Below are 27,035 nucleotides of genomic sequence, written 5' to 3'. Positions count from 1 at the left end.
TTTTAAAACCTCTGATTAACGTGAATTGTGTAAACTTTTCAAAACAACCTACATATTATTGTTTTGAAATGTCATCAAACAAAAAAAAAAAAACACCTTGATTTGAAAATATTAGATAACTTTATTTGATTTACATTTAATACATTATCAGGTTTATATACAGTCCTTAATAGAAAGTGTGTAATCTCATTTGTGCATATTAGCTGAACCATGCTAGCCCTCTTTGTAAAGCAGTTGGTATTATACATTACATACAGAGCAATATGAACAGCATACTTTACATAATGAATACCTTTATATTATCCATGCTTCTTCACACAACACCTGCTGTCATAACAAGTTAACATGTCAATATGCTTGCTTTTGTTGTTTTTACTGCAACTTTGCATTTTAAGGTTCTGGCCAATGTGTTTTCTGGGAGCAAGAATTAAATGCTGAGAATGTAAAAAAAAAGAAAAAAAAAAAGAAAAAAAAAGATTGATTAGAGATTGCAGCAAAAGAAAAACTGCCTTACCTCCAGCCCATTTTCCTAAACTGAAGTCGCAACACCTGATCTCCTATCCAGGGCCAATAGAGGATCGCGCACGCAATCTAATTGCGCGATCCTTTCGTTAGCCGTGGTATTCCCGAGATCTCAGTGAAACCTGGAATGGATCAAGCTGCTACGCAATAGAAGCACTGTGAAGCGGTAATTGCATGTCTTTTTGACCATGATAATGACTTCGGGGCGATTTGTATTCTTTGTTTTTGTCTGCCTTGGAAGTGAGGAGCTGCCCTGATTGAACTGACAAGTACAAGTAATACTAAATACTGAATCGCGATTAGAAAATACCTAACTGACGTGTGCTGTACCTATTCGTGTGCCATGTATATATTCAATTTACAGTAATTGCATATGTTTTGATATTTTTATACAAACATCCATAAATATCAAGGTAATTGGGCTTGTGTTGCAGACATACATGCAGCACAGGCCAGCCGGTCTATACAGTATTCAGTATTGCATCAGTATGGCTTTACAGTACTGATTCTAGTAGATACACATTTTGGTATCCATTAGAAAGGGATAAATCAATGTGTACAGTACAGTCTAATTGTGCTTCGGAAGTGTATCCATTATACTTATTGCTATTCATTTGACCAGTTTCAAAAGCCATTTTTCCGAAACTTGATTCAGGTAATGTGTCTGAAGCAAGTCCTCGCTCCTGTCAGGCTTTCCTAACTGCCTGTCATAAAACATCAGCAAGCAAATCACAAGCCATTCCCATCGACTCGTGCTATTCATGACACAGAGCAGCTCCGCACTGTGTCTCAGTTTGGAAAACTACTTTGTTTTATTCGTTTCAAGAAGCATGAAAATTACATTCATTTATTTTATGATGGTAAAAGGGGGAAAAAGCATTTGTTATTAGAAATGCACAAATGTTCATGTTTACTTTTTCTGAAATTAGGACCTTGTACCTTGACGTGAACTGTTTTATTTTATTGTAAAAGCTTTGCATGGGGGGGTCATATCATGGGGGGTCATATCACGGGGGTTGACGAGGACGCACTGAAAGAAACAGGAACATTTGCAATAATCAAATTTGATTGATTCAAGCATCTGTTCTCAAACTCCTGTCAGCAGCATTCTGCCCATATGTGATCTGTTAGTTTTTATAAATGTCCTGCCCTTCTGAAACTCTTCACAGAGAAGAAAACTGAGCGGCTGCATGTACTCCTGCTTACGCAAGCCTCTAACCTAGAACATAACCATTAGCAGCTGCCTATCATTGTCCAAGGCCGATTGTTAGTGATTAAAAAAAGAACCAAACAGCAGTGCACTATAACAGCAGAGACAAATTCCCCAGTTCTCATGAGCTGGAGGCTTAATGCCAGTGCAGTGCCACTGATCGTCTTCCAACAAGGTCACGAGTCATTCCAAAACTGTGTGGAGTAGTGGTTAGGGCTCTGGACTCTTGACCGGAGGGTTGTGGGTTCAATCCCCAGTGGGGGACACTGCTGTTGTACCCTTGAGCAAGGTACTTTACCTAGATTGCTCCAGTAAAAACCCAACTGTATAAATGGGTAATTGTATGTAAAAATAATGTGATATCTGTATAATGTGAAATAATGTATAATGTGATATCTTGTAACAATTGTAAGTCGCCCTGGATAAGGGCGTCTGCTAAGAAATAAATAATAATAATAAATAATCACGACCAAAGAATGTCAGCACAGCAGAGTAGGACTTTAAGATAGTGAAAACAGAAGTACAAAGCCATACGAGGAATAATAATCAAAAACAAGTGTTGTGAAAAATCGAAAGGGGGATTATGTAGCTAAGTCCTGTGCATTTAGTTTTTTTTTTTTTTTTTTTTAGGTCATTAGCCTGAGGGTTACTGTATATTGGGTAAAACCTATTCTCAGAATTCCTGCAGAAATTACCGCTTATTGCAGACATGTAGAACAGCAAAGTCTTTTTATTCTGTCTTAGAAGAAGTGAAATCAAATGTACAGGTTTCTCCAGAGGAAACCTCAAAGAAAACAGTGGCCAGCAGACACCTGAGTGCAGTGTGCTGAGGCCAAATAAAGCAGACTTACTCATGTTACCAGTATTACGAATCTCAACCTGTTTAAAGACAGAAGAGTAGAACCTAGATGCCTGAAAAATCAAGGCACCTTGTTGTAATATTTAGCTAATCGCTGTTCAAAAATGATGACGAGAGATCGCAAATGATCATCCAGGATTTTTAAAATCAAGATTTTCATCAAACCATCAGGCATCTTTTTTTAAAATAGTAATATTAATAATAGTAATATCAATGAGGTTTAAGGATAACAGGCGGCAAATACTGTCAATGTCTGTGCTTTTCAAGAGAATTAACTCAAGTGCTGGAGAGTTTTTTTCATTTTTTTTTTACAGATAAAAAAAAACATACTGACAAATACTTGAAAGATTTCTTTGAAATGCAATAAAAAAAAAACCCCACAAAAACACTGATTAATAATGCTTATAACAAAATGTGAGAGTCCTGTAGGATATTAAAAGCAAGCCCAAGTGAAAGCAGGTTTTCTCAAACTGTGTTAGTACCCTGAAGGTCCTGACAGCTGCGGTTGCTATCGATTAACTAGGCGTCCAGAAAATGTCCTCTTCGCAAGCATCAAGAACCAATCAGAAGCAGACTTGTTAAGAGGCTTTGTTCTCTTCATAAGCATCAGAAGCAGACTTGTTAAGTGGTCTTCTCAGAATCCCTTGCTTGTCTGGAGCTTAGCAATCATGATACTGTTAGAATTAGACAATAAATAATCAAGTACAGTGTTTTGAATAGCAACGCTAACGATGAATTTTGTCAGTTTTTGTTCCACACACTATGAGGTGTACTGAATGCGAGTATGTTCATGTAGGCTTTTGATTTCCTCTTGATTAAAGCGGGACTTAATTAAAACTATTAAGGGGTCACACCAATGTAGACGTCTCTGCTCCACCCGCTACACCCTTCCTGCTGCTTCCTTCTCTTGTAAACTTCTGGACAGGGCAATTCCCAGGGCGAAGCTTCTCTGTCTCTGTTTTGCTGCTGCTGCTTCAAGGCATTTTGTACTAGGCTGTGCCTGCTGGGCAAACACCTTCTTGTTAGGCTTTGATGATGTTCACGGATGGCTTGTTGTTTTAAGGGAACTGGAAAGGGAAACAAAGCAGGTTAAAACTATAAGTATACTGTACAAAGAACTTATAATATACACATTACAAGCATGGCATTCTGGCTATGTAGTGTTGAGTGATGCACCACCGTTGCAGATTCTGTCCTGTCCCCTGTCAGTGAGGTTAAAGGCTCTAAAACTAGGAATGCAGACAAGCCTAGCTCTTTTGCATTGTGGTTAAGATTTAAACATACTGAAGCTCTATCACTGTATACATTTTCATAAAATCTACCTTGAAAATATGCTCCTTGCTAATTCACATTCATAGATCCTGTCATCTATTATTCTCTACAGGCTGAATTACCAAGCAAATGATGTAGTAGGCATTGTTAATATAACTAGATTGTGATCAGAGGAGGCATTAGTACAGTAACTTCAAAGAGTGATTGAAGTGCCATCTGCAAATCTTATTTATTTACCAGAAGCTGACATAAAAAAATGCAGTAAAGGGTCCCTTCATTCATAAATTGTATACATATATGCACAAAACAGATTTATTTTAGTTAGAATGGGCCTCATTGCATATCCAGAATAAATGCCCTAAATCAGACTGCCTGTTTGTCTGGAATGATAGGCACATTCTACCCAGTAGGAAAGCTCCATATTCCTACAGTCAAGCAGACAAGTGGGTCCTAGAGTGTAACCCTATTGGGACTCATTCTGTGAAGCTCTGAGAGATCTTCAGCAGAATATGCAAAGAAAGATTATTCCCAGCTAACATATCCTAAAATACACTGCTGTGGGTTTAGTCTAGCATTTGAAAATCCAAAATAATGGGACAAATGTGTATTTAGTCTGGAAACTGGTAAGAGGCTTTCAAAAAGAAACTTAAGTCTTTGCAATTATTACATTTTAATATCTCCTTATTACTTTCCATTTTATTCGCTGACCCATGGGACCTGTAGTTGTTCAACAGAACAGTTGCAGACTCCAAATATTGAGCTTTGCTTCCTTCATGACACCAATTTATTACAACAGGTACAGGCAGCTCGCTGCAAAGGTAATGAATAGATCATGTCGGCTGTGCGTATTTGCAGAAACGAGAGAGGATGGAACATTTCAACATCAGAATCAAGTCATTCTCAGGTTTTATTTTTTTTGTAGTGCTGGTATTCGATTCTAGTTAGCCAGCCCATTTAAAAGCAGCTGGATAAATGTGAACTGAGGAGTTGACAATAAGTTTTTATAATATGCCTCAGAGTTGGAGTTTTTCAGATTTCCAACTTTATGAAGCTTTAAATCACTCTGAAGTCAGTTCTTGGTCTGACTTTGTATTTCATTTCTATCCTCAAATGGACTATAAATGCTACATGCCTTTCAAAGTCAAACCATCATTTTATTTGTAGAAATCAGACCCGTTTAATAGCAAGCTTCATATCGGAAGAAATAATCGGATGGCGACGGCTGGAAGATTTAGCCAAAAAAAAAAAGATTTTCAAAGGTTGTTTTCCCAAAGCTGGTTGAGGTTTCAAAGAGTCCTTATCTAAATAAGAGCATTAAATAAATGGGTTTCCAAATACTGTGGATTTACAAAGTATGGTTTTCAGATACATAGAACAAATGAAAGATTCACCTGCCCTGAAGCGTGGGGTAGCCTATACCTTGCTCCTCAGCAGCCCCCCAGTCGGATGCTCTGGTGTGCTGCACTCGGACTCTGAGTTCTTGGCTTTATCCTTGTTGTTGTTTGGTTCATTGTCTTTGATGATGTCATATTGCCTGCAGAACAGGACAATCACACCTGCCAAAGACAATTAAAACACATCCGTTTTCTTTAAGGTCTCGAACCTGCCCGGTTGAACAGAAATTCAAGTTGTTTTTTTTATACCGCACAGTCTCTTGTTCTTGGGTATTTGAAGATTGGCTTAGCTCCTAAAATAAAAGGGTGTGTGCCGCGGCTTATAAAGCACAACCAAAGCAATTTAAGCAACTGGATTCTACTCTGGTTTATTCTGTATAGACACTCGGGTCTGATCAATTGATTAAAACCGTAGTATAATGTAAATACCACGGAGATAATTAGCATTTGTGTACCAAGGTCATTCAAATCAAGCATCTGACAATTCTGCTTCTGCATGTAAAAATATGTGAATTCCAGGGAGGGTGTTTTACTTAGTGTTTTAAAGGACACCAGTGTTTAGAGACCCCATTGTTTAGATCAATTAAATAGACCCCATTGAGTTGAGAATTGCATGCTTTTTATGTGACTAGAGAAGGATAGTATAACAGTGGTCATACTTTAGTTTAATCAATTGATAGAAAATGTATAACCATTTTTATGGTTATTAACAAGCAAGAACAGTTTATTATAACATTTTAATTACACAGTACTAGTGTTATGCTTGTTCTTATAATGTTTTAGTTTATTACAGATACCTTAGTTACATCAAACTACGTTGTAATACCCTGTTATTATATCGTTTTTAAACTGTCTAATATTGTTTCTTTTACAGATGCATCTATTTATCGTGTATTGTTGACTGTTTGTAATAAACCCTTAACATGCATCTACAAGAGATTTTAGTCATTTTCTTACCAACTGTCCCATAATTAGAGCCCTGATTCCAACAGGGTGCTATAGGACATACTTCTAACTAGCCTTTATACATTCATTAAATCCTGTTGAGCCCATCCTCGTGCATTACTTGTGTGGGTGTATTACAAAACAGGTCCACACTTGGTGTGACCTGGCCACATGAATGATTTATCCATTTCAGTGATTAGTCACACAGTACCAACGAGACGCACACAGACACCCACCTGCCCACATGATTAAAACCACTACGATGATAATCATTTCTCCCGCTCGCAGCTGTGTGCTGTTTCCAACCTCCAGCATCGTCACTTCATCTGCGGAATAAAAAAACACCAACGGCAATGCAGTGCTGCTTGACAGCAGACCACACGAACCCAGGAGCGAGACGCCTCTTTCCTAAATCAAGTTGACAGCATGTGGTTACCATTAGCTTAATTCACAAGTGCATTTCCGAAGCCAGGGGAATGCTCATTATTTAGGGGGTGTGGATGCAGGTGTAGTGACCTGCATGCTTCTTTATTGATAATACTCTTTGCTGGTATAATGATCAATATACCCTGTGAGTGCCCAGTAACATCAAATGATTTCCAGAACACATGGATCAGAACAGGGGTAGAAGGACTAGAAGAGTCGAATAGGCGACCAGTCTATTAGACAATATTAATAAATAATGTATTTGATAATGTCTGGTGCGCTGCTTGTGAATGCTCTGTTCCGTAACACTTTGCTGTTTGTTTGTGCATTATATTTTTAAAGTGTTACCCACGTTTATATGAAGTCAGTAATATGAGTGACGTTACTGCACTGTAGCGGTTAATTTGTATATAAACTACTCCTCTTTCTGATCATTGTTTCCTCTTAAAATCCTGGAAACCAAGTCAATTCCCACCCCAATTAAAGACTTGGAAGTCTGAAACGTTCATCAGTTACATGGTAAGAGAAGAATGCCTATAATTAGAATTGAAAAATGATATCATATGAAGCCCTTGCTAATGTAACGGGACAAATTCTCCATCATCTAAAGAAGCCAGTGTATGCTTATACTTAGAAACTTCATTGCAGACACATCATGCAAGAAAGGGTACATGCAAATTAACAAGGCTTTTTTAAAAGCACTCTTAATTAAACTGCAGAGAACAGGTTGCATGTGAATTATGGTTTATGGAAGACAGGAATCGATAGGGTTTCATTTTGCATGCTTGGTCATGTTTTACCAGTCTATTGGTACTGTGTATTTACATAGTAGTTACTTAGTAAATACATTTGCACTTACACATCATTACAATGTTGTTATGCAGAGTTACACTGTACTTAATGTGTAAATATTTATCCCCACTTTGACTGTATCTCGAACCTCTGTCCCCAGCCTCTCTGTTTCTATCTCTCCTTCGCATTTGCCCAGGAGAAACTGCTTCATATGGTAGCGATCCTGGTTCCCGCAGGCAGGCGCATCACACAGGGCGAGGCAATCCACACACAGGCGGAGGGCGGGCGCGAACCTGGGACCTCTCGCACTAAAGCATAGCGCCAATACCGCTGTACAAAAGAGCTGGCTCCTTTGCAAGGAGCGTATATCGGGATTATGTGTTTGATTACGTCACTAACCAGCCCTGCTGCTGCCTTCCCCCATGGACGCTACAATATTAACATTTCAAAACCGGCTTCAAAGCCAGATGTTTCTCATCCGCAGAAGTAAAGGCTACTGAAGAGACACCTGTGAGAATTCCATCCCAGGTAAGCTCAGGAATGAATACGGCATTAACTCATAACAGAGCCACACTTCTATTGAATCTGTCAAAACTCAACTCAACCGGCATTTACCACAACCAGTTTGGAAACACGTTCAAATAAATGGCTGGAAATTCATAATGCATTCCGTCTGAATACTATTTTGAATTCAGCAGTACATTATTGTAACAGCAATAGAGGCTCATTAACCCCCAACAGGTGTGTTTCTGAACAATACTGAGTGTAAAGCAGGGTCAGCACAGTCTTCCAGTTAACAGGTAATACAGATAATGAAGGGCTAAGCTGACAGTATGGTGTGCGTTGTATTTGTGTAATTAAAGTACTGTACTAGTAAAGCACTTCCACCAATTATATATGCCCTGTAGCAAAATAATAACTGTACGCCACTGAACTTTATGTTAAATTAGAATGTAATTAGAGCTTCATTTGTTCAACTCGGGTGATAACAAGATTAAATTAATGCTGGCGATGGACACTAAGCATTTAGTACTCCTTTAATAAGTGTCAATAGAGACATTTTCTCATCAGCTGATACATAGAGCAAACCCTGGAACATGTTCCTTGCATTGCCAGGCCTTTGGTGTGTGTGTGTGTGTGTGTGTAAGAGGGTATAGAGACAGCAGCCTTGCAAGATGATTCATTGTGATGAGAGCTGCTGTTACTGACCCCTTGTACTCAGTGGAAAGCAGTCAGCAGTAAAAAAAATAACAGATTAAAATTGTTGAATCTCAGGATGTAGCTTTTGACTGAACTCCAGAAAAACGGTTTAATCCTGGATTACAACACGGCCCGGAATGAATTAAAAACCAGTCCTCAGCAGGGTTTCCAGTGATTTCAATCCCTAGAACCCTTCAAGGGATCAGATGGCAGCATTGCCTCATTTTTATTTATTGTTTCGGGTATCATTGGCCAAATGCCCATTGCTTAATACCCTGAAGAGCAGTTGAGAAACTCTGTGGACGGAAACTTTATAATGTAACACTTTCCTGCCTCAGGTACATATTTTCAGCCTGCAGACAAAATCGTGCATTTGAAAACTCAAAATACTCTCCTGAAGGGTTATATTCTCAGAATCTCTATTGCTTGGCTTACATTTATGCATTTTAAACTCCAACTTCTCTCCTGTGGGCTAATTATCCATTTAGTTACAATAACAGACTCTGATTTCATTTCTTAAGCTTAATTCTCTGTCTTTTGACAACAACCTAACAATAAATGAATTATTTACATCTTGTAATTTCATTAAAGTAATAGTGTAATACCGAACGTGACGCTGTTTATTATAGCATGTCTACTGCTGCCACATTAAAACTCATTTAATTATGTCTTTGTTATGCTAGACTGTTCTTCCTTTAAGAATATCTAGCAGTTTCTTTGAAACCATATACATTTATGCACAGTATTATGCATACAATCTATAGGTCATGTTAAGCATTAGGTATTAAATGTTTTGGCTAGTGCCTTCATCAAACTGAAAAAAAACTAACAAAAAAAACACAGTACAACCTTATAAATTACTTAAATGAAATGACTGTTGATGTTCATTGATGTATATTTAATTATACATGTATTTTGCAAACATGACCTACTTCAACAACCTCAGTATCTCACTGTGAAGGTTCAACATTTTCCAGGGAAGCAGCTGGGAATGGAGTCTATCACAATAGGGCTGCATGCATTGGTCACTGGATTGCAGTACCAATAAAATAACTAGCACATTTAAATACTAATGCCGTTCTAGCATTCGGTACCAGCACAACTTCGAATACTGACCTTGTGACCAGTGTGATAACGATAATAATGTTCAGAAGGCTATCATGACATCACCTAGAAGCTTATCTGACATCGCCTTTGAGAGGAGCGGGCAGATCAAGCAAACCAATGGTAGAAACCTTGAAAGAGCATGAAGTTGCTAACATGTATGGATTGCACATCACGTTAAACCCCTTCGCATCACCAATGGAGCTTTACCTTGGTCTATTACCAGAAATTGAAAACTGGTGGGGGCTCAATTACCATATCCAATGACCAAGAGGCTAAACAGGTTCTGAACAAAGTTTAAATGTAAAACGCAAAGCCACTGCTACACATGTATATTCTGTACCTTTGCTCTTGGATTGTTGCTTCTCTGCTTCTTTCAGCGTCCTGAAGAGCACGGGGTCGCTGGCCGGGCTGGTCCCACTCAGACTGATGGACTGGACATGGACGAGGTACTCAGTGTCCTGCTCCAGATCCCACAGAGTGCAGGACCGTGTGGTGGTGTTCAACTCCTGAATGAAGCGCAGCATGTCCTTCTTCTAGAGACAGAGGAGGCACAGAGTGGGAGCGTTAATAATGCCAAGGGCACGGCGCCATCACAAGGTCCTGATTGGGGCTACGCCAAGAATGAGGGTTAACACTAGGGGGGGCTGGAATCGTAACGTTGTTATGCATTGAATGGGAGGGGGGTTGGCAATCTAGATCTTTTAGTGTAAGCTCAAATTGTAATTTACAGAAAGTACAGGCACTAAAACCCTTATCAACATTTCCATCATTCTTATCAGATGTCTGAGAAGAACAAATATGGGTACCGATAAATACTGCACGTGTGCATTAATTATGAGTGTGTGTACAGTACAGTTCTGCTAGGCTTGAGCTTGCTTGAGCTTGCTTCTTGCAACAGTTAATATTTGGAATGTATTGCACATGCGATCTAAACAAACAAGCAAAAGAGCAGCCTTGTAATACAACTTTTAATAAACAACACGATACCCAAGCTATTACCTGAACATACTGTACAGTAGCCAGAACTCCAGTCCATTGTTATACAAACTGCCTTCCTGTGAGAGCACACGCGCTAACAATGAGACATCAGGAACCTTATCACCGATGAGAGGTCAGTGTTAAAGCTGGAACCACTGTCCCTGCCGGCTCCCTGTCCTGTCAGTCTCTAATTACTAACAACAGGAGAGGTGTTGAGAATCTAGCTCCCACTGGCTTTCAACGGGAAGGCACTGATCGCACTGACCTGCTGTGAGATTGCGAAGCCGATGACAATGTCCGCGTCCAGGGTGTCCCATGACACCTCGGCAGAGTTCGCCTTCAGATGTTTGATCGTGACATTGACGGGAGCTGTCGGGCTGTCTGAAACGAGCGAGAAAGAAAAATCAACAAAAAAAAATAAACACATTTTCTGGTTTCTGAATAGAAAGCAGCTTTGATGACCAAAGTGGCTCGGAAGCTCGGGGCTTTTTTCGCTAACTCTCGGCGAAAGCGATTCTTTATAATTACTGCCAGACGGTAAGAAGTGATAGTTTGTTTTGTTTTTTTACTATTGAAAAGCTCAAAGGATAGGACTCCCAGATCTGTATTAAGCCTGTGAATCTGGGGTATGCTAACAGAATAAATCACACCTTTATCCAAGGTGACTTACAGAGACTAGGCTGTGTGAACTATGCATCGGCTGCAGAGTCACTCACAACAACGTCTCACCTGAAAGACGGAGCACAAGGAGGTTAAGTGACTTGCTCAAGGTCACACAGTAAGTCAGTGAATGGCAGAGGTGGGATTTGAACTGGTGACCTTCTGGTTACAAGCACTGGAGTTCACTGCCTCCTAACTAGTTAATGAGATGACTTGTTGAAATGAAACTGACTTATTTTCTGCTCCTGAAGAAAACTGCTTGTCCTGGTGCCAATCTCTCACACTTCTATAGTAACATAAGATGCAATTGTTGTGTATTTTAACCCTGATGTATCCATTAAAAATAATTTAATTGATACAAATTAAAATTAATGAGTATAGGCCTGTCCAACAGATGGCTCTTGAAACATTTTAAATAAAAACATGCAACAAAGGTATATCGATCCTGTCTTTGGGATTTGATAGTTTTTTTTTTGTACCACACAAACTCTTAATTTTTTTATTTTTTATTAATTTTCTAACACACAGCTCATTTCCCTTGATGGAAACTGCAATCAGCTCCCTCGGGTATCGCAAAATGATCATTTCTAATGAGGGTCACCATTTGTATATTGCAGAAAGTTGTTTTTGCATTACACGCAACGGTGCTCCGCTGAAGAAAACAGTAGCGTTTTGATTGCCTTTGAGATGCATCCCATTTAAATATACGAAATGCTCTGCTGAATCTCACCCTCAGGAAGTTAAAGAAACTCCATCTGCTTTTGCTTTAGATTCTTTTTTCTTAAGTCATTTTACCGTGAATCCTCTTCTGAAGTCAGCATCCCTACTATTCACCCTTATATCCTTGTGGAACACGCGTTTATGCACAGTCTGGGATGTCTAGTAACTTCCCAGAGACCTTAAAGTAATTCAAAATAATCAAAATCTTCATTGATATGTAACAGACAATAATAACGCACTTGCTCCTGACTATTGCTAATCGGCTCACAATCCCTGGTTACTGCTGACTGACTGTGGAAGATGATGGCTGAAGAGGATTGGGGAAGATGATGGCTGCAGAGGACTGGGGAAGATGATTGCTGCAGAGAACTGCCACATCAGAAAGGCTGAATGTTTTGCATGCTACACTCTAAAATGAAAACCTAAAACTTTCCACAGAACTGTGAAACTTTGCTGCTTTCTCAATGCATGCAGAAATGCGTCATGCTCCAGCGCTCTGCGGGCTTGAGTGAAGTTCCATTGTGGGATATATTTACACTCTAAAGCCTGAAAGATTGAGGCTATACATCTGATTTTTCTAGAAAATCCACCAATGAAAGGAGCTTTTCATAAATAGCCTGAAAGCATACAGAATCTCACATTCTGAATAAAGATTCAGAGATGAAAGCAGCAGAATCTCTTTATTAATCCAATTAACATATTTACATTTCGATGTGAATTACACTTGGAGATGGGAAATACATTGTACGCTAAAATATTCATTTCATTCACTGGTGTCTGTACACTGCATCGCTCCCCATTTTATCCTGTGCACAGCTCTGCTCTTGAGCAGACAGCAGCTCTTGTGCACCAGTTAGTTTACACCCCCCTTGAGTATTATAAGTTACAGACACATGCACTGTCAGCCTGCTTAAAAACCTGCTTACCACAACAGCACACCGAGCTCCAGCTCTACCCAGAGCACCACAGTGTAGTAGAGTCATATAAATAACATCTTCAGCCTCTGTTATACCTAAGAGGTGTGCGCCACATAAATATCACATAAACCACTCTTCATTAACACCTGGGGCAATTACAGACTGGTTCAAAGAAGTACTTTATCCCCTTCTGTAACCCCAAGGATAACACTTTTTATTGACAATTGCAGACATTATTATTTTTTTATTACACAACAGTAGGCAAAGAAAAGTCTCAATGGACGTGCACACTAAAAGACAAGAATCCAGATCCGAGACTTACTCACTGTTTGATTGCAGAGACATATATATTTATAGACAGGTAGTTATCCATAACAATTAAACACTCAATAGAGCTGCATTTAGTTTACTAAAATGCAATTTAATTTTTTGTTTCTTTTGGTATTTCTATAGATAGATAGTCTTCGTACAGGATAGAGCACACTAGGGCTAAATAAACATTTCAGTTATTCATGCAACCTTTACACAGCAAACCTGGTATCTTTTTTTAAGATTCCAGTAATTTTCCATCTCTTTCAGTTTCAGCTGCCTTGAAGTTAAGAAGCCCTTGAAAACTTCTTACTATCACGCTTAGTGTTTATTTTAATCTCCCTTTCCCCTGCTGCTGATGATAATAAATCATCTTCAGAGAGAAGCCAGGGATCAGCATTGCTTGGTTCTGAAGTGTACAACTGCCATGTGGTGTCAGCTGTTAATGTGATTTTACAAGAGGATGTAATCAAGACAACCTTTATAAACCGGAGGTCCTATCTGAACAGCTGTAACTCCTTTGGCTAACAAGGTATTATTAAGTACCAGCATTACAGTTATCAGAGATGCTATGCTCCATGTCTGTATTGCAGGCTTTCATGGACAAAAAATAACATAGTAAAACTATAGTAAATTACTACAGTCTGCAGAAAAACTACTGAAAAAGTTATTGTTAAACTCTGCAGTATCTTACTACTATAACAGATTCTCCTTTCATTTCTATGAACGTTTCTTTAATCAGCACATTGCTCATCAATTGTTAATCTTCTACCAGATGATTAGGGCTATGTCTGCCTGTTTCATAACTGCAATGGGACTGTGCTATAACATTTTCATATGGGATCCCATGTGATACAGTAAACCTGTTTAATTTTTTATCAGGCATTTGGCTGAGAGCATCGAATGTTCCTTGTCACAGTTATATTGAACCGTAAGATCAGAAGCTCCCTCTCTCTCTCTCTCTCTCTCTCTCTCTCTCTCTCTCTCTCTCTCCCTCTCTCCCTCTCTCTCTCTCTCTCTCTCTCTCTCTCTCTCTCTCTCTCTCTCTCTCTCTCTCTCTCTCTCTCCCTCCCTCCTACACCATGCAGCAAAGTCATCTGTCCTGGACCTTGTTCAAATGAGACCGATGTCTAAGAACACAGTATTCCTTAGCAATAAACAACAGAAACAGATAAAATATTGACAATAATAAATACCACCACTGTATGTATGTGTGTATACTGTATACAGAGTAAAATAAGAACAATGTGACCGCCATGCACTCTGCATCATTATTATTTATTTATTTATTTATTTATTTATTTATTTATTTATTAATTTTTACTGAATTGAACTGAATTCAATAATGCTTTGTCTTCATCTGCCACTGGGACTGAGTTGAAAGCGTTCTGAAATCAGCCCCACTCGTTTCCATTGGCTGCAGACCAAGATCAAATCGGTCTGAATTAGGACTGGGATGTTGGGTTAACAGAAACGCAGAAAACAAACATGTAGCCAGAAGGAAAGGCTGTCAAATAACTATCCTAGCAGAGAGGTAGAGTGGGCGAAATGCAGATGGGGTAGGGATAGGAATTGTGTCATATCACCACAGCTCTCTGCAATTCAGTGTTGACATAAGTTAATCACATCCTTCACCAGCTGTGTGCGGGACTCTTGTTGACTGGCAAATCCAAGGTTTAGAAGGGAACACTGTGCCCAGCTGAGCAAAGAGGCTCCATGTATATTCTGTTGGTCTTTGGTATTTAATTCTGTGCACAGAGCCTGGATCAAGAATAGTGTGTTTGCATCAGCTTGCTTATCTGTAGTCAAGACCAAACTCTCTAGGTTGTCACTGCCTCGCTAGCTTGACCAGGATTTGTGCAAACTCGCTTGAGAAGCTGTGTTAACATATTCTTTAATTATAGTGTCCTGAAACAAGCTTCTGAATGAGCATTGTCAGCACACTCGCATGCAGATTCACCTATTTTCCTATGTTCAGCAGAGCAATGGAGCACCTTTCTGATTGCTTTTCATTGCTGTTTAATGGCACTGTAAGAAAACAGATTCACTCCAGGCACACATAATCCCATTTGTTCTTATCCCATTAGGCCTTAAGGCCTAATCCCATTAGGCCTTATTTGTCTCTACCCATCTTGGTTGTGGTGCAATATTTTAGCGCTTTAGTGAGATGAACGATGACAAGGCTGGAGATCTGTGATTTAAGTGTCAGGTATGGCAATGCCACTGGTATATATATTTTTCCCACCTCATTTGAATTCAATTTTGCACATGTCCACCTGTCTGAAAAATTGCATCCCAGAGAGTGATTATAATGACCGTAGTCCACATTGTACCCCTATAAGAAAATACAATCCTATAGAAAACTACAGCTATGTGTGGGCTCTTACAGACCTCTATTCAAGGGTGTTGTTATCTTGAGAGTGATTTAGAGTTAACACACACAAACCATTAATTTGCCACATTATTAACAGTGCAGCATCTGGTTACAGACTAATCAGTCACTGCAAATCTGTTACCACATGCATGCAATGCAAACCCTGTCCCAGATCCCTGGGATCTGTTTTTACCATTCAGGTCCAGAGGCATGGTATTCAGTATAATCTATGTGTGTTAGCTGTGTTTTGCAAACACAGGGACATATTTAAACTGGGCGATTGGTATATTATTATATAATACAACCAATGCCATTATTCAAAGTGTGGATGCAGTCAAAATAACTGTACAGCGGCTTCCTAGAAAATGCATATTTTATGTTTTGCCATATGGTAATTTTGTTTTGTCTGTGCTGGAATCTGAGCCCTCTTGTAATGAATGCAATATTGTTTCAAATGTAGTTTGCGCCTGCGTGCCATTAGAGGAACATGATTGCTAATTAGAATTTTTCCAGCTGTAATTGCAGACAGACTCTCAAGGTATAAAGGGGAGGGTAATGTTATGTTGTGAATATTAACAGTTGAAAGCACACTATAATAACCCATGCTGCAATAACAGATCTCATTTATTTTGGCTGGAGAAAAGGCTTTGGTTTGCCAGTTTTGCTGCAGTTTTTACCTCAGGCGAACCTGGTATTAATTGTATTGATCCAACATGACAGATTAACTTTCATCATTGGTGTTGGTGCATGACTGTGTTTATCAATACTTTCAGTGCGACATCAAAAATAGCCTTTTTCTTCTATTGTGTGTCCTGGAGTAGAATAGCCTCCAAACAGATCTTCCAATTAGCTTGGAATACCCTCAATGAAATCAAGTAAAATAATTGTATTGAGGGATGTAAAGCATTATTTGAGCTTGCATTTCTTTTAAATTGTCATCTTAAAAATGCATTCACTCTATTAAAACAATTGATGGATTAATGTCTTTTTTTTGTGCAAGCTTCAATTAAGCGTTAATTAATCTCACCGGAGTCCAGCTACTCAGAAACACATGGAATAATCTAATGGAAAAATAAAAAAAGAAGCTTTTTAAGACTACAATTTTCTCAATCTATATAGTAAATAATATAAAAATATGTACAGGCGTGTTTCAGTTGTATTGTGTGAAAAGTCTACTCATTGTTCTTGTTTTTTGCTTCTGAATACCAAAGAGTTTTCAATGCTAGATTGATATTTGATAAGGAAATGGATTGCACCTCCACTGGACTGTGCATCAAGTAAGATTCAAATTAGGTTTCAGACCAGTCATTAGCTATGTTGCAACTTGGAGCTGACTACAACACCTGTGCAGTGAAAAACAGACTACCATTCTCTCCCTGTATAAGCAAGGGAACTGGCACTGTGAGAGTGTGAAATGTATTGCCATGCTGAACCACACATTCTTTGCTGAAGCAGACTTTTTGGACGACTGAATTTTAAGATCCCTCTGTAGGACCGTCTGGGATATCTGGTCTCAAACCAACCTCCACAGGTCTGTTTACAACCACAGCTGTCAACAGAACGTTCTCTCCAGAAGCTCCTTAAACGACAAGACATAATCCTTCTCATTTGGCAACAACAGAGCAGACTTCAATATTCATGGCAGAGTTAGAGGTGTGAAGAGAGACTTGTTATGACTTCATTAATAATGCAAGAACGATCTACTAGAAAGTTAACGTTTTTATTCTTCTGTTAGAAATGCCAGATATTGCTGCTCTATAGCAGTGACAGACACTGACAAGAGTCACTTTTTAGAAGCTCTGGGGGAATAATACGTTTCAGCGCAGAGCCTACAAGACAGTGAAGCTTTGTTAAAGAGTTTGACAGATACAATCTCAGACTGTTTGTGGCTATACCTTTTTGTAAAACACAGCTCCAACAAAATAATTTTCCCTATAATTTTCAATTGATTCGTTAAACCGTTTTCTTTTCTTCCTCGACCTAGCGTTACTGAGCTGTAAGGGGGAAGAACATTTCATATTTAGTTCCTTGCATCACTGAATCAAGGTGGTGGGTATCTACTGTACATTCAACGCTGGGAAAATGGCTTACTACATAATGTAGTCCTTTGCTGTCACTTGAACCAGGACTGGAAGGAGAAACGAATGGCTCCTCATTTATTTATTTCACAGGCCAATAACCATCGCTCTCTCTGTTTAAATATAACAGTTGAAAAGTTAGTTATTCATGGTTAAATAAAACCTCTGGGCAACCTCTCTTTGTCATTTTCCCTATCAAATGTACAGTATATTGATGTTTTATGATATGTATCAACAGTTACTTGAGTATTAAATACTGCACAGTGTATTTAGTTGCTTGACTCTATGAATGACTGCTTGTGTGTTTTTAATTTAGAATCTTTTGTTGCCATGTCCCTCTTCATTTAAACTGTATATGAAAAAAATAGACACCATTGTAGTGATGAAAGGACAAACATGCTGTTGTGTTGTGTAGGATTCAGTACAGTGCAATAAGCAGGACTTGTAATGTAAGAGGTGCTCCACTTCCTTCAAAACGATATCACTACCTTTTATATTTTTACTGCTGATTTATCAGTATTCATCAAGAATTAGCTTGCTGGTAATTGCATAGCCCTTATTAGCGTATTAACCGGTATTCAAAATTGTGTTTTATTTCTGGAAGTAATGTGGATGTCAAGATGCCAATTAGGTATTGCTGTAGAATGATACATTATTCTTAATCACATGAAACCTGAGCTGACATTTGAAAGTGTGCATTATCATTTAAAGCAGATCTGGAATGAAATGATACAAATATAAATGAGTTTCTGTGTAGTTATTCATATTGCTGCAATGCTAAAGTTGCATACACTTTCATTGCATATATTAACTCATCCTCCATACTGTACAGTATATCAATTCTAACTAAGCCTATGAAAACTCGACTTAAAGACTAAACCTTACGCCTTATGGCAACTGAAACCACAGATTATAACATCAAGTACCATAGTTTGATTAGATCCTATTAAAATATTCTACAATTTAGAGTGACTTGTACAGATTTAACTTTGACCTTCTCTCAGCTTGGATTACTCCCTAGACTTCCATGCGGTGATTTTAACATCACTTGGGCACAGAGTGATTAAACCTGGTTCTAAAGCAATGTTTGATTGTAACATCACTTGGGCACAGAGTGATTAAACCTGGTTCTAAAGCAATGTTTGATTGTAACATCACTTGGGCACAGAGTGATTAAACCTGGTTCTAAAGCAATGTTTGATTGTAACATCACTTGGGCACAGAGTGATTAAACCTGGTTCTAAAGCAATGTTTGATTGTAACATCACTTGGGCACAGAGTGATTAAACCTGGTTCTAAAGCGATGTTTGATTGTAATATCACTTGGACACAGAGTGATTAAACCTGGTTCTAAAGCAATGTTTGATTGTAACATCACTTGGGCACAGAGTGATTAAACCTGGTTCTAAAGCAATGTTTGATTGTAACATCACTTGGACACAGAGTGATGAAACCTGGCTCTAAAGTGATGTGGCTGACAGCTAAAAAGCTTTAAATGTCATTTGAATTGATTTTTTTCTTACATTCAAATCATGTAACAAGTATAAATGTATGTATATAAAGCACAGAGAGAGAGAGAGAAAGGAAGGAAATGTAAAAAATAAAATTCAATTCAAATTGTATTTAAAATGGTTTGCCGTTTCCTCTAACTGTTTACTCAACCTAGCATTCATCCCAAGGAGTGGTTTCATCATGGAGACCACATTTAAAAAAAACTAAAAAAAAAACCATCAAAACCCTTCCGATAGACACTCCTAATAGACTGTATACTTTAATGTGGTTAGAAATACATTTCCCTCAGTAACCATATGGACTGGGTGAGTATAAGCTTAAGATACCATGAGAATCCTTTACCACCGCACGCTCGAAAAGGTCTTCTGTTTCAACTCTTTTATTTAAGTTTGATGAGTTTACATTTGCTTTCATCCACATCCCAGGTGCATTTCTTTCCCAGGCAGTTTGCATTGTATTCTCACGATGCAGTGGCCTTGGCCCACTTTACAATCTCCTCTCATGTATCCCTATCATTCCCACTGTGATAATGTTAAAAATGGAGCCTGTGTCTGTGGCCACACCTACACAGCCTGTAATCATTTCAACACTTATCAGCACAACACTTCACTGCCCCCTGGGTTTGTATGAGGGACACACAAGGCGGGTGACCATCATTTTGTTTTATTACTGTGAATGTATGCAGCCCTGTTAGTCAGCCTGCTACTCTGGTACAGAGGTGCTAAGGTAGGCTCAGACTACACAGCTATTCCCAGTACAGCACAGATAGGATTCACTGACAGGATTGCAGGCCACCATGTGATATATATTTAGCTCATTCTGAACTGGTTTTATGAAACATTATAGTTTTCTCTTCTACCCTTCTCCTCTGTCCTTACTGGGAGCAGTATCATAGTGTATCCCACTATAGCACTCTTGTACTGACCAGTCCAGATCGATCTAAATGGATAGGAGTTTATTAAGTGACATTCATTAAAGGCAGTTGCATTGGACAGATCTCATTACAAACAGAGGACTAAGCAAGCACCCCTGCTGCACTCTTCCAATGCACCTCAATGCTGATAACTGCCCTCACTGCTAATCAGACCTGGGGCTCTCCCTAGGTGTCATCTGATTCCTAAGCTTACCATTTCACTACACCCAGGATTTGACAGTTTGATCTCATGGGCCTGGCCAATCAGACCCGCTGTAGCATTGTAATGGATTGGCATCTCAATCCATTAACAGTGAGCTCCTCTCTCTCTCTCTCTCTCTCTCTCTCTCTCTCTCTCTCTCTCTCTCTCTCTCTCTCTCTCTCTCTCCTTCTCTCTGAATGACTGATGTAACTGTCACCTGAAAACGAAGCCACTTTGTCAAACGTCGTTAGTCTAAAACTGAGCTTCGGGTTTTCATTAATGTAAAAAAATAAATAAAAATTAATCACGACATGTCATATGAAAAGACATTAGAACTGAAAATGTACTGGACTGATTACTTCTGACAGCAATTGACCTTTAAGTACAGTCAGTAACTTGTCTGGTTTGAACGATATCATTCATAGTCCATGTATTTCGATTTTTGCTGTTCCCACTCACTGGGTATGGAGTTTAATCTGTTATCATCGGTTGCAATCTATAACTGGCCCCCTGGAATCCACTGTTAATGCACTGGGGGTAATAAATTGCTTTACATCTTTGAAGTACAGCACAGCTTGCAGGTGAAATTCACAAGACCCGACAGCTACAGGCAGTAAAACGAGCATGCCTGTTTACGTGAATGTAAAACAACTGGAATGCCAACAAGGTCTGCCACTGAAGTTTACAGAAGAGTACATGTAAAAGGATATGAGAACCACCCACACACACACAGAAACAGAGAGATGCAGCTGAAACGCTGGCTGTGCCCAACATTTATTTACACAACTAAGCAATCAACACAGTAAAGTTTCACATATATTAGACTAGAATAAAGTCTGTGCCAGTTCCTCTAGTCAACAAGGAATTGTATTTCATTTCAAAACTGAGTACAGAGAATTCAAAACTATAGCCATTTTGATATGACGATGCTTCCAATAGAAAAGTGTACAATCCTAACATGACCTAGACTTTATTTCCCCACATGGACTCAACCTTTTAGGATTGGAACTCCACCTCAGAACTGTCTGTGTCATAGTGTTCTTAGAACATTCATCTAAGTCACTGTGCAACTTTCAACCTCTCAAACTTCAACAAGATCAGTCTGCTTGGCTATTTCTACCATGCTCTCTGAAGAAGGCGGAAGCTGAAACGTTGTAGCTAATTATTAAAACAGTGAGTTATCAGTTTATCATTACATTTCTTCTTTGTTAAAAAAAACTGAATGACTGTGGGACACAGAACCAGCTTTTATACATTTAGTTTTTTTGCAGTCTGGATTTCAAAATTACAGGCTTTCAGACCAGTAACAAAGCTTAGAATAGTAACCAGCAATCATTGCATTACATGATTGTCAAAGCCTGTACTACATGTATGATTGAAATGGGTCCGCGCTTGGCTCTTTTTTTTCTTTTTTCTAATCTAAAGCAATCCATTAGCAATCCACGCTGGAAATGCACGTTGCTTCCTACAGCAGACTGCTGCAACATGGAGGAAAATCATACAATGCCCTTAATGTCTATTGCAGAGGACATCGAGAGCACTGTAATCAGTGCGACAGGCATACCGAGGGCAATGTGATTTCTGTTTTCAATAGAGTCCTTATCTTATGGTTCTATAGTGTCACTGCAGAATAGTGAAATGTAAAGGAACCAGAATCCTGATCTACAGTGAGCAAAGGAAATCACCTGGCCCTGTGTGTCCTTGTGAGTGTGCTGCATTCTGCTGTTTTTTAATGTCATTTTGATGATGTCCGTATTGTCTACAGGCATTGTCTACACCATTTATATTGGTTCTGCAGCGAACGCTTTACCCAGAGCAGCAATGAAAAGTGTCTCTTTGACACTATAAAACACTGTGAAGGACATACCGTTTTTACTGTACTTAAATAAAGCTAGCAATACATTACAGTGAATCTACAGTAATCTCAAAAGGAATCATAGTTAATCCTTAATGAAATATGGTACTGGAGAAGCCCTAGGCAGAAAACAATACTGTACCATATACTGTAATACTACATGGTGTTTTCTTTTTAACTGCTTCTATAATGCAATGCTGCTGATGTTTTCAAAACGCAGTCAAGCACGTAGATTTCCACACAAGATGTCCTGTCACTTCTGAGCCTTGACAGCTCTAAAATCCCCTAAAGTTCAAGCTGAGATTTGTCACAATTAAAGCCTGGTCATGCTGTAGATGGTGATTCAAGAGTCCTAATTCTCAAACCCATTCGTTATTGCAGTGTCATATTTATTTTATATATAGAAAAGAAAGTTTTTGCTCAAAAGATCCAACTTCCCAATGTTTCTGTATGTTTAACATGTCTTTGTCAAGGGAAAGTGTGTTTGAAAACAAACAGTAGAGATACTTATAGGTTTTTGATGTAACTACACTCGCTTATTTCTATTTAAATCTATTAATGTGCTTGTGATGTCATTTAATACGTAACAATCTACTATCCCTTTCCAGTATAGGATGACTTATCCTCACTCAAGGTCAGACCTGCCAGGAAGGTAGTAAGATCTATGTAAAGACATGCGCCTCCACTTTGTCCCTCTTTACCGCACGGATTTACAGTTTTCCAAAACACAGGAACTCATTTTATATAGAAAGTTCTGGGCATTTCAATTGCCCACTGATCTGATTTCCAATAGAATCGATTCATGATGCAGGTCACACCCATGGCTATTAAACACCAAGCTAATCAACATATAATCATCAGCAGGCGCATTAAAACAACATGAGAAGTCATTACAAAACACCTGTTGTTGCTGCAAGTTAGTCTTTATACCCTGGGGAATTTAAAAGCTGCAATAATTAAGGATTACATATCTCCTTTTGGACACATATGGACAGCCTGGTACAGTAAATTAATATAGGCAAAGAGTGCCTCGTCTACGCGATGGACTGTATTTATTTGCTGAGAGATCTCGGAGACAGGGTTGACCATCATCCAATTGATGCTGCTTAGATTGTTGAAAGGAGCATTAGTATAAACTGTTTTCAGTGTGTGAATGTGCTCAGTAAGCTGCATCACAAGATCACAAGACTGACACATTCTTCAGGACAAGGTCAGTAGAAAGTGAACACAATAATTAGGAGTTCATTCTATTTTTTTTTTTTACTTGCTCTTTTCACCTTGGTTCCCTTTATCAAATTATCAAACTCAGGAACAACCAGGTTCAGCATGTTACTGCAATTCGTTTGCATCACTTTTACTTCAATATTTTAAAGCGTTGGTGGCCAAACCTTACTTATAGGTAATCTCTTACCAAGGGGCTATGTCTAGCACATGGACCTGATACTGCAGCAGTAGGTTAATTGAATCCTTACAGAAAACAGTCAGGGGTTCTTGAACCACTTTATAAAAATTATCAAAATGCTAATGGAAACCCACAGGAGAAAAACTGCTGCAATTTAATATATCCTAACCTTGCCCCTGGAGAACGTTCACATCCATGCCTCAAACAGTAGGCAACCATTTGAGATTCCAACTGAGTACGCCAGATCCTACGTGTCTGAATCATGATTAGGCTAATCATTAATATGGGTAAACGCCAATCAACAGTATGGGGATAGAACACGCCGTGTCTAGCTAGTTGGAACGTTTAAAACCTCATGCAAGTAATTTATAATCTAAAGCTTCGAAAGTTGGAACTCATTTTATGGTTCTGTTGGATTAAAGGGTTCTATTTAGAACACATTATTCAGAATCTAAACACAAGGTTTCCAAAGCAATACTGAAGAAAACATCTACTGTACACTCTACACTATGATTGTATACTGTATAGAGATCCCAGACAGGAGCCCGCTATTCCTGCACAGTGTAATGTTAGAGAGCGGCACTTGATTTATCAGTATGGCACTGGCCGCTCACTAATGATCAATTAACATCACAGGGAATACAGAGCAAGCTGAAATTGTCATACTGTATTAGAGATAAGGTGTGCGTCGTGCTTTTGTATGCATAAGCCCCTTGCAGTTAATGAAACAGCGAGTAGGCTCTTACATTCCTATGGGACCCCCGCATCTCAAACCAACCTGAGCATCTTAACCTTGCTTGTCAACACCATTAATGCAACACGATATTCTCAGATTAGACAATACGTTAATTATTAATCAAAATAAATAAACGTGTTATGCTTTTCTAATTAAAGCCCATGTAGCCTGCTGTTAACATTCACGACCTACTGAAAAAAAGACGATTGATCTCGATATAGATTAACTAATAGATAGAAATAAAACAGTCCCAAATATAACACTTCACTTATCCTAAGAGAGCTGTTATATATATATATATATATATATATATATATATATATATATATATATATATATATATATATATATATATATATATAGTGTTGAGACAAGCATTGGCTGACAGCTACAATACTATGCCACAGAGTATACAGTATACTTTATTATTATGATTTTTCCTCTGTGTCATCTGCGATGCGCACTACTCAATCTACATAAGTATGTCTGCATGACTTTTCTGCACAGTAGGCTACATAGTCCTTGCACCCACAGATCTACCTCTCTAAAGAGACTATCGAAAAAATGACATACAATACAAACCAGAGAATGCAGTGCTAGCGTCTAAACCTACACACTAAACGCCGTATTCTAACGAAGAGGGGAGTGAGGTTTTAACATAGCTGCTGTACTTCCGTTGCGTTTAGACAACTAAATACTGTACACGTGCTCAGTGTTTCCAAATAAGATAGAAATGCAATACAGACGGATTTTCATTAATTTTCTGTAGGTATTGTCACTTCATTGAGGGAGCACTTCAAAACCTCATCATGACATAACACCGGTTTGGTGTTATGTCATGACCAGGCCAATAAAATAAGTCAAAAGGACTTGTCAGGAATGTAAAGAGCTACCTTCGATGATGAAACGGCTATGTATATCATGATATTATCGGCACCCAGGTTCTTTTTGATCATGTTTATTTAGTTAACACGTATTTTGCAAACAGTCAGCCACAATTCATGTCTCAGTTACTGTTGCTCAATGTACCCTTGAATTATAAGATTTCTGCTCAAACTAGGGATACATCCAAACATTTCATGGATAAAATAATCAATCTACTGCCTATATATATATATATATATATATATATATATATATATATATATATATATATATATATATATATATATATATATATATATATATATATATATATATTACCCACACTGTAGTTTAGATCAAGCTTGGTCCATTATTAAACAATGCATTTTAATAATTTATAGGTTTAAATATTACAACACATATAATAATTATTTCAAAAGTAATATTTCTACAGGCACTGTTATACTTTGCATCACCCCAAGGGTAATCATGAAAATAATAATATAAATAATAAATCAGGTTAATAATGATTCGTCTAAATCTAAACAAAAAAAAAAAATATTCGTGTAAAAATATGAAATCGAATTTAAACTTACCCGCTTCCACCAAGCAAACACTACCACAGCTGAGAATTAGAAGCACAGCCGACAAAGAAAAATGCTCCATTCTTGAGACAATTTTTACATGCTGCTTCAAAAACGTGAAATCCCATTTACTCCGAGATATATTTATTTATTAGTGCATTTATGTAATAATGTATTTTACATTCCAGTTCGATTGTCCATGCCCCGTCTATCTGCTTTGTATTTTAAAACAGCAACACAGTACACCAGTCAGAACTGTCTGCCGCAGAAACCGGCGGTTTTAGCATTTCAGCACCTTGGACAGTTCTATAGCGCGGCGTCCGCCGGATGCACAGTCTATTTGATTTAATGCGATCGACATTAATCCGGTAAACGGTCAGGTTTGAGAAAACGGTGGTACCACACGGAGAGCAGACACCGCAATCCTGTTTAAATCCACCAGGTTAAGAGATCCCCGACGCTATTTCTAGTCGCTACCCCGTCTCAAGGTAGACACAGCTGTGCCGAAGCCTATTTCGGGAACTGCTCTGGAGAGCTAAGATACTGCAGAGTGAAACGTGCTCACACTGACAGACGTGCAGATCCTGTCCATTCACTCAGTACTCTGAGCAAGAAGCGGCTTGAAGAATGAAATTACCTTGCTACAGACTTCAAGAGTTTTCCCTCGCAACCGTCTTAACTCTTTACCGACTAGTATAATCATGCATCCGGGGTGTATGTGTATTCAGCTGAGTGCAATTCAGTCCTGTGAGTTTACTTGCCTGTTAATGATTTTTAAGACCCCTGAAATGTTTTTTTTTATATACAAAACTATTTTTATTGATACAGATTTTTTTTTTTTTTTTTGTAATTTAAAAACGCAAGGTTAGTTTTTTTTTAGGATGTGGCACTAAAAAGGGGCACACCCTCGCTACTTGTGAAAAACAATCCAACGTAACTCTTTGAGCACTGTTCTGGTTTATGTGGGTTATGTGGGTTACCCTTTTTTTTACAGACAACTAATTATCAGCTAAGTGCTCTAGGTCTTAAATACCACAGGTGTGTATTATACAGCATTCTCTACCACAGCTTGTATAAGACCAATAATACATTCATATTGTGTTCAGTAATGTACAATTATGCATTCAATTATTGGAAACACCTGATTAGATACATGCATGTCTTCTCTCTTTACACATCCGACTGTATTCATTAACATAACCCC

At 38.5% G+C, this 27,035-nt stretch overlaps 1 protein-coding gene across 1 annotated transcript; it reads right to left on the bottom strand.

Moving 5' to 3' along the window:
• Positions 1–101: 101 nt before the first annotated feature.
• Positions 102–26,415, bottom strand: LOC131701569 (fibronectin type III domain-containing protein 5-like). The gene is made up of 6 exons (XM_059000278.1): positions 25,844–26,415; positions 10,971–11,086; positions 10,068–10,260; positions 6,439–6,528; positions 5,255–5,419; positions 102–3,658 (listed from the first exon to the last, which is right to left on the bottom strand). Exons 1-5 carry the CDS (start codon positions 25,911–25,913, stop codon positions 5,277–5,279), a joined length of 612 nt encoding a protein of 203 aa, XP_058856261.1. The 5' UTR covers positions 25,914–26,415; the 3' UTR covers positions 102–3,658; positions 5,255–5,276.
• Positions 26,416–27,035: the final 620 nt, after the last annotated feature.

This window comes from Acipenser ruthenus, chromosome 25, assembly GCF_902713425.1.
Source record: "Acipenser ruthenus chromosome 25, fAciRut3.2 maternal haplotype, whole genome shotgun sequence".
In the NCBI taxonomy this organism is placed as follows: domain Eukaryota; kingdom Metazoa; phylum Chordata; class Actinopteri; order Acipenseriformes; family Acipenseridae; genus Acipenser; species Acipenser ruthenus.
The sequence above is the reverse complement of the archived record's forward strand: the minus strand, read 5'-3'. Positions and strand labels throughout refer to the sequence as shown.

What these genes read in the sequence shown, in the direction of transcription:
- LOC131701569 (XM_059000278.1), bottom strand. Translation starts at nt 25,913, where the DNA reads ATGGAGCATTTTTCTTTGTCGGCTGTGCTTCTAATTCTCAGCTGTGGT. An exon ending in GCTTCGCAATCTCACAGCAG is followed by an intron (nt 10,261 to 10,970) that starts GTCAGTGCGATC and finishes CTCTGTCTCTAG; the next exon opens with AAGAAGGACATGCTGCGCTT. An exon ending in GGTTTTAATCATGTGGGCAG is followed by an intron (nt 5,420 to 6,438) that starts GTGGGTGTCTGT and finishes TGTCTTTGGCAG; the next exon opens with GTGTGATTGTCCTGTTCTGC.